Below are 9,198 nucleotides of genomic sequence, written 5' to 3' on the forward strand. Positions count from 1 at the left end.
TTCCAGAAAAGTTTCCGCGGAAAATTTTCCGACTTACAACACTAGAAGGAACCTATCTATTTTATATTTTTAGGATTTTAGCGGGGTGCGTCGGCGCGAAAATTTAAAATTACACTACGAAAGCATAACCCCGAAAAATGGAAAACCCCGACTTGATTTGCAACAGTCGGGGTCGGGGTCGGGGTCGGGGTCGGGGTCCCCGTACGAACACTAGCTGGCACTGTCTTGAGGAAGTTCTTGGTTTCTGTTTAACACTTTTATAATTAATAAACACCGTTAAAAAAATAGAATCTTTAAAGAAATTGTATACCATTATTTAAATATTAACCTACATTCGGTTCAATTATAAATAAATAAAATATATTTAAAAAAATTGTTTTTTTGTTGATTTTTCCTATGTGACTAAAGTTAAATTTTGGTCGTAGCGGAACCCTGGTGGGAAAATATATACTTTTTAAATTCCGGCGATTGATGGGACCGCTAAATCCGCGACACGTTGTGGAAATATTTTGCGCATTCACACGGAGCAATGTTTGCAAAAATGCTGACTCGCTTGAATAGGCCTTAATTTACAAGCGTTGGTTCACCTATTCTAATATTTCCCTTATCGGAGGAGCGAATGCGTTTAGATTTGTATTTAATGATTTCATCATTTGATGGCAATCATGTACGATAAACATTTTATTATCGTTTTTCAAACCTCATCGATAACTGATTTAGTAGCTTTGGTCAGCTTAGTTCAGTAATCACTTAATCAATTTTGTTTAATCGGACGCGGGAATGCGATCAGAAAAGAATCAAAATTTCAGTTTTAATTTTCCCGACTTTATTACTCGCGCCTTCGCTGTTCTCGAAGTTCAACCAAACAGCGAAACGCTCATTCGTTCGCGACGATGTCTTGCCGGAATGGCGAGTTCATCTTCCCACTACCTCCTGTAGGCACCAAATTCTTTAAAGGGCGATATAACTACGCAGAGCCCAGACAAATCGGATCTTTTAGCGTGGATGGAAATCGTCAATTCGTAGCCGGAAACGACCATTTGAAGTACTCGCGTCCTGATGTCAACCTGAACGACCCGAAGATGGATTTAAACGTTGGCTACGATGAAGCTATCAAAACATTTCATGAAGAGGATGAAGGCTTGGATTTGGTGTTGGAATGGATTTCTCTCAATCAGACATCTCTCACACCCGACGTGCAATTCGTCACCAACAGATACGTCCTTAGGACCATAATGGAAACTCCGTACCAGTACCGTCAATCGGATTGGCTGCTATGCGCTTCGAAGTTCAAAGGTGTCATCTACGTACGTTCGTTTTTTACGAAACGGGAAAAGGACATGAAACTTAATGAAACGTATAAGAGACGCTCTTACTGGAACGTGAAGTTCAACGATTTCATGACAACTGGTATAATAAAAGGAAAAGCAAAAAAAGGAGGTGAATAAAATTATCAAATTAAACTTGCTAGATTATCAAACTCCGTCGCGAACTTGCGATGAGCCGCTGAATATGAACGATCAATTCCATGGCGTGGTGCGATCGAAGTTGAACGACAACATAGTGGTCTTTGCTTCTCGATTGCACGCTTTAGACCACGACTGTCCATCGGACTATCCCGAGAAGACGATGAAGATGGATAAATACGTCACCTACAAGACGACCCCAATACCAGATCCTAGTGAACCACGGAACAAAATGTGGTTTGTTTTGTAGGTATCGTAAAAAAACGATGGTAGCCTTTAGATTCATTCTTTCAATAATGACAGGAACAAATTGAAACGTGTGTGGGTTCAGTCCGCGCTGTCGGGCTGCTCTAAAAACTTCATGGCTTTCCGAGATGAAAAAGGCGTTGTCCAAAAAATTGAAATGTTCAAAACGGATGAGATTCCAATTCGCCATCAGGTACCAAATATTCTAAGCTTGATATTCGAAGAAATTAATAACGCATTTCATTCCAAATTTCTTTACAGAAGGAATATTCTCCGAATAACACTGTAAGTTCCTCGGTACTTCGCTCCTTAGTTCATCACATCATTCTGAAACATTTTCTGCGATTTTAAATTCTACGCGTTCACTGTTTTGGGTTTTACAGAGTTGTTTTAATTTTTTGTTTTAACGTACGGTCTGAGTTCTTACCGTCTGTGCTGACTGCTGTTCGTTTTCGGATTAGCCGGTTATTTATTTTATTACAAAAACGTGTACTTGATGAAAATGCGCGTTTTGCAAAGCAAAAGACGTTTTCTGCCGTATTCGGTTCTTTGTAGGGAGCGTTTGGGCTTTAAAAGAATCGTTTTGAGTTGTGTCAAGGAAACCACGATATCGATTCTCGGACATTGTCATGTCTGATTTTAATTAACCTTTTATTTATTTTGCAAGCAAATCTTACATAGTTATGTAATTACATTTTCCCCCAGTCAAAGAGAGCTCTGTTGAAAACTTAATTGGGAGGCCTCGGAAGAGATTTAATATTATCATTCCTTCTTACTTAACTATTCACGGTTGGCTAGGTTTCGGTAGAACTGGTAGAATGTATGAAATAAAACTCTGAAGCGTTATTCTTAATGATTTAAAATGATGAAAGTAGCTTAACTCGAGAAGGGGTATTCATTTCGCGAGTCGACCTATCTTCGTCTGCTTCCAGGAACAATGTGATGCCCCCACCCCCATATGTTTGTCTGGTATCACGCCTGTTCGAGTTGCTTTCGGAAGAACTATCAATAAAGCTTAGGGTCAAATACTCAGGAGCGTTCGAATACATTTACCAGAACCACTATTCGCTCACGGCCAACTATACGTTGCGTTTCCCAGAATAACCTCCGAGGAAAACATTGAGGTTTAAATGCTCGATACAAGCTATCAGGGCGCTCTATTGAAGAAAAAAAACTAATATTTTCACTAAAAAAGGCGAACAATTGGTGGGAAAAATTAACTTTATTTAACATTAAAGTGAGCTTTTCCCCAATTGTTGGTCTATTACTACTTCGCGTTTATGAATGTTCAACATTATTGCGAGCCTGGAGAGTCATCACACTATATATCACTGGGTATGGCTTTGATTGTCAACAAACCTGGCCTGACTGGAGGGCAGGAGAGTGCTAACCACGGGGGCAGCGGTTAAGACTTTGCGCAGAGTTTTACTTCACTCAGGATACTTCTTTGCCAACCTGACAGGCCGACTAAACACGCGACACCCTTGTGTTTTGTTTTCTCTCTCTCGTCTTTTTTTCGGACGCAGCCTATTTAACAAGGTATGTGCTTATAATATTGTTTTTACCCCCGCTATCGTAAAAACGTTGGAACACCTCTACCGAAGGGTCATCCCACCATCTTTGGCGTAGGGCTTTGGCCACTCGGAATCTTTGCACTGTCGTGATTAAATTTTTCCGTTAATTTAAGCCAAAGCGAAAACTCATTGATTATAAGAAAATTATTCTAAACTACGTAAAAAGTTTAAATGATAACAATAACGGTATTGTACGCAATTTTTGTGTTTTTGTACTTTATTCTATTGCTGTTGGTTGTTGCTCGTGCTGTTCAATAAACAGATGGGGGCGGGCATTCAGCCAGTTTTTCAGCAAATTCCCCAAATTTGTACTGAATACCTGTTCTTTTAATAGTGGATTTGGTCGCCTAACGTCTGCATGAATGTCTTGGATCAATTTTTGACATTTTTGAAAGAAAATGTAGTTGAGGATAACCCCGAGTATGTTTTAAACAGTTTTGGCTATTTTTATTTGGATGACGGGATGATGTTAACATGCTTGTTTTTCACACCAGGACTGTCTACGAGTTTTACTGGCGACACGGACAGAGAGTGACTTGCGAAAAGGATGAAAGGGGCGAATTGAAAGTACTTCCCGACTGGTACATCAACAGTTTTTTCAAAGGAGGATAAACCAACAGAATTTGTTGTTGTTTTTATGCAAATTTGTAACATTAATTTATACTTTTAATTTTTACGAGTAATAGTTGTTTCATTAAAATAAAAAGTAAATGATAAATCTAGTTGCTCTTACGTCAGTATATTAATCTTCGCACGCGCTCTAGAAAAACTTATATTCCTCTGGCGACTGTAGCGTGGGCTCGTAGACTTGTCAAAGTAAGAGACTGTGGCGTAAGAGCCACATAGTTAAAATAAATAAAAACAACGTATTTTAGTGCACTATAAATTTTTCTTTTAATTATAAAAATTAAAAACACGACTCAACTAGTTTCGGCTAATGCGTATTACGCTGTCATCATCAGGAGTGAGAAAAATCGTTATTCCGTCTTAAACGAAAACGTCAAAAAGTCGATATCAATGGAGAAAAAACATACACTTTTTAAAAGAATTCAGTTCAGGGTACAATATTATCTGTGTCCGGTCCTTTATCGCGGTTTAAGTTATTTTTATTTTTAAAAATCTCTATTGTTTCCAAAAAAATAAGTGCTTTGTAATTGGAATTTTTATGTAGAAGTTTAACTTCTTTACAATCAATAACCCATAATCAAAAAACTCATAAAAAAGAATTAGGATTTCGTCCTATTGTCGATAACAAAAATTCTTCATGTTACCTGACCTCCAAATTTATTGTGAAAAAAAATTAAATTCTTATTGGAAGAACATAAGTATAGCGTAAAAAAATCAATCGATTTCGTAGAAAAAATAAAAAAATTCCAATTCGACGAGAACGATATACTATTATCATTAGATGTAGTCTCTCTTTCGCCGCGGGTGTCCCCACCCTTGTCTCCACGTATCAGGGGCGTAGGAACGTTCTAGAAGTTGGAGGGGGCAAAGATAAACGAAAAGGGGTCTGGAGAATGGTTTTTAATTTATAATGGAGTGTAGCTTCTCCGAATGCATGTGTACTTGTTACTACTATGTAAATTGGCGGGAAAAGACTGAAATTTAAACACAGTTGAGGTTCTATAAACTGTATATGCTTTTAAAATGATAATTTGAGCCTTTTGAAGATTTCAACTGACCAAAGGTTGGAGGGGGCAATAACATTAGTTGCCCCTCCCAACAAAATTCTAGGGAGGGGCATTGCCCCCCCTGCCCCTCCCGGTTCCTACGCCCCTGCCACGTATCAACCCGTTGGCGTGGCCGTTACACATATCTCACCTTGATTAATCAGTTATTGTGTGCTGGTGTCTAAGGCCTTGGGTCGACACCGATGTGTGGATGTCAAAAAAAAAAGATGTAGTCTCTCTATTTACTAGCATCCCCACTACAGGTGCTCTTAAAGCATTAGAAATAAGGTTACAAAAATGTAATACAATGTATATCCTTGATATCTTAAATCTAACGAACACATGTATTTATGCCGCTTGTTTCTCATTCGATGGAAAATTCGATCAACAAATTTCTGGCCTTGCAATGGGTTCCACTATATCCCCTATTTTAGCGGAAATTTATATGGACTATTATCAGGGGCGGCTTAAGGGCCGGGCAACCCGGGCAACTGCCCGGGGCGCCGTTTTGAGAGGGGCGCCAAAATTGAGTTGTGCGCCTTTTTAGTTTACCAAGAGTTGGATATGTTTATAAAATTTTTAATGAAAGCATAACATAATTTGAAAAATCTTTAGCTAATTAGAAATACAAACCGTTTTCCCAACCAAAATGTCCAACATCGTCGATAATCGTTTTTTTTTGCGAATATTTATTTTAAAATAGTAAATAAACCATAAAATTACGCATAGTTCTGACGGATAAAGCTTTTTCCTGGTATTTTCATTATAAACCAGGGTATATAATATGAAGAAGCAAAAGTGGTTGGGCGATACTACAAGAATAGAAGTGTGTCAGAATTAAAGCCCGGTGTACCTAGCAACAGGGGCCATACCACCGGAGGCCTATCATCATAGTGCCCTACGCCAGCGTCCCCAAGACCGGACAGGTGACAAATCCAGCATGGGTAGTAGCGTGGGGCTAGCCAGTAAGAATTTGCCTGTACACCGATTACGTAATCATTAATGAGTTCAGATGATTACGATGAGTACATAATGATTATGATGAGAACATAATGATTACGATGAGTACACAGGCAAACCAAAAATTTTAAATTGTTACAGATGAGTAATTGAGTACGGGATAATTCCAATGAATAAGCGTGATTACAGATGATTACGCACTTTACAAATGATTACAAGTGATTACAGATGAGTACGCGTTATTTCATAATGATTACGGTGATTACAGATGAGTACGAAGATTACAAATGATAACGGGATTACAAATGAGAACAAAAGATTACAGAAGGATACACTCTTAGAAAAATTCGTCCATCATTGTATAAAACATGATCCAAATTGTTGTCACTCATACGGTACGTATTTTTGTCCAAAATTGCACAAAAACAAAACGTGCAACGTTGGACTTTATGTGGATCCAATATTGCACATTATTACGGGATATATTGGTAGTTAATTTGTCTATTATTGTACAATATAGCATCAAATATATTTTAATTTTGGGACTCAAATTGTCAAAAATTGGGAGGTGATTCGTCCGATATTGAAGTTTAATTCGTGTAATATGAACTATTTATTTGTCCAATTTTGAAAGTTGTTATGTTCGAAATTGGGAGGTTATTTGTCCGATATTGGAGTTTAATTCGTGTAATATTAACTATTCATTTGTCCAATTTTGAAAGTTGTTATGTTCAAAATTGGGAGGTTATTTGTCTGATATTGGATTTTAATTCGTGTAATATATGCTACTGTTTTGTCTAATTTTGAAAGTTTTTTGGTCCTGTTCGATAGTGAACACTAAACCCAACAACATCAATTTCTAAATTGTATGACTTTTGAGCTGAAACTATTCGCTATTGAGCAATAACTTAAATAATAACGAATGAACAAATGTTTAATAATAGCGATTCAATAGATTTAATTCTTTTCGTAGTACCGTCCAATACTTAGTGTTGACTTTAGACAATGAACTGTTAGAGCGCCTTATTTCCTTATTTTGATTTCAAAATACGCTTTTAAATTAAATGTTCACTACAGGGTCTTAAATTAGTGTTACAATTATGTTTCAAGGTATAATTGAAAGAATAAGTGAAGTAATAATTGTATTTATAATAATAACTGGTTAACAATGTGTTCCATTGAGTTCGATAATTTAGAGCCATTGAGTTGGGAATAAATAGAGGTACAACTAAATCTGGCTGGCGCGGGACCAATTTCGTTCAATAAGGAGACTTTATCAACTTTATCGTTCTACCGTGGCGGCATCTGTCTCTAGTGGTGGCAACTATATTGCAATGGAATCTTTTCGCAAATCTGATGCGAAATTGAAATGTATGATTACTCGTAACAAACAAATCTTTGAAGTTGTTTAAAAATAATTTTATTCTGTCAACACGATCCTTTTTAACTCAAGTTACGGTGAGTTAGCTAATAATTATTTATTTTTAGCCATATAACTTTACAAAATATAGATGGTGCTACCGCCTAATTATAAAGATTAATTTACATATATCCACGCATACACGCATACATAAAAGGACAAGCTTCAAGACATAGAGTAACCCACTCGCATAGAGTGGAAAGCCCTATGGAAGCGCATGAAACATCCATCCCAACGGGCCAACTTGTTTTCGAGGCGTGAATAAATATAGTCCGAAGAGCGATGGTGTTGGTTTTACATTTTTTAGAGTATAAACTTACTTTTTTATCTACATATTGTACATTACCTTTAGGCCAACTTGTTTATTTCACGCCTCGGAATCAAGACGTTGCGTACGAACAGTGTTAACAAGTTTCGCTGATGCTTCCACTCTATGTGAGTGGTTTACTCTAGAGTCTAGGCTTCAAGACTTATAGTTATAGATACGGAAGTTTATATTTTTAGAAAGTAATAATTTATAATGAATTTTAAAAAAAACATACGATAAAATGTTTGAAAATCACATCGATTCTATAATAGATGGTGCTATTTAAAGGACCAATATTCACTCTATTTTAAGTTTAATGTAAAAACTACATAACGAAATCGCTCTGTAAAGATATCAAGAAAAAGGTAATGAACGTTTCGACCTATTAATTTTGAAATATTTAAACGATTATGTTTTGAAGAGTGTTAAAAATTAACATTATACTAAATATATTGAAACCTAATTAAGATATGGAGACAATTTAAAAAAAAATAGCCAACGTTATCAATCGTAATTTCGAGATTTTCAAAATAATAGATGGCGCATAAAACCTAAAATTTAATTTCAGTTAATGTTTGTCAAGTTATATTTAAATTACGATACTTTATATTTACAACTTTTAAAAATCATGTTATCGTATGTTTAATTAGCTTCAATTTTAATTATATTTTGAGGAATTCCATAAAACTGAACCCGTGGAATTAAACCAAATAGAAACTATATTATTTTTGTAAATTTTAAACAATTTGGGTCAAAACCCCGTTTATATTAGCAAACCAAAGACTATAGTAGCTATGGCTTCAAAGAATGGCGTGTTCTGCGGAGAAAAGGTTGCCCAAGCATCAGCGCCATCAAGTAGTCGCGGAAGGAGTTTTTCGTCAAAAAAACCGCTCCCGACGCCGCGCCGGAAGGATGGTCTCAAAGACTATATCAGCTATAGCTATATTAACCCATTTCAAGTTCTAGAAACCAAAGATAGATGGCAGAGAAGTGCAACTCTTTTAGTTTCTGCCGCGAATACTACGTGGCGCTAGGTGTTAAATTGTCAACCTTTCTACGACACAGAGAAACTGTAAAACACCTTCCATGCGGTCCCTATACTTTCTCCTCTAAAAAACAGTTGTCTTGAGAAATCAGACAATACATTTCGAGCGTAGGGGTAATGACGGGGGTTAACTCTCAGCCGCGTATATTGGACGCTTCTGAAAACGATTGAACACAATTTTACCCAAAATCGTGTAGAGAGAAAACTTTGGATTACTGGTTCCCAAATTGAACAAATTTGTACATATCGTCCTACGTTGGCACACTGTGTGCAATTTTGGACTTGGTTTGGAACATTTTTTCTAAGAGTGCAGCAGAATTGAAATTTTTACGAAAACCAATTTCCGGTCTTCGTAAAATAGCGGTATCTGTATTATAAAAACCACTTGGTTCGTTCGTTCGTTCGAGCTTTTGGATAGTCAGTAAGGAAGGCGAAGGTGGGCCGGCGAGGAAAAAGCGACCCGCGGAACAGAGGAAAACCGAGACTGCCTTTTGCTTCGTTACTGAG

The 9,198-nt window shown here is 36.9% G+C and overlaps 1 protein-coding gene across 1 annotated transcript; it reads left to right on the forward strand.

Moving 5' to 3' along the window:
• Window positions 1-808: 808 nt before the first annotated feature.
• LOC149951891 (decapping and exoribonuclease protein-like) lies at window positions 809-4,172 on the forward strand. The gene is made up of 6 exons (XM_090170148.1): window positions 809-1,410; window positions 1,472-1,712; window positions 1,770-1,905; window positions 1,974-1,997; window positions 3,621-3,706; window positions 3,781-4,172. Exons 1-6 carry the CDS (start codon window positions 894-896, stop codon window positions 3,896-3,898), a joined length of 1,122 nt encoding a protein of 373 aa, XP_090026274.1. The 5' UTR covers window positions 809-893; the 3' UTR covers window positions 3,899-4,172.
• Window positions 4,173-9,198: the final 5,026 nt, after the last annotated feature.

Source organism: Leiobunum rupestre, chromosome 3 (genome assembly GCF_980474605.1).
Source record: "Leiobunum rupestre chromosome 3, qqLeiRupe1.1.hap1, whole genome shotgun sequence".
NCBI classification, from domain to species: domain Eukaryota; kingdom Metazoa; phylum Arthropoda; class Arachnida; order Opiliones; family Sclerosomatidae; genus Leiobunum; species Leiobunum rupestre.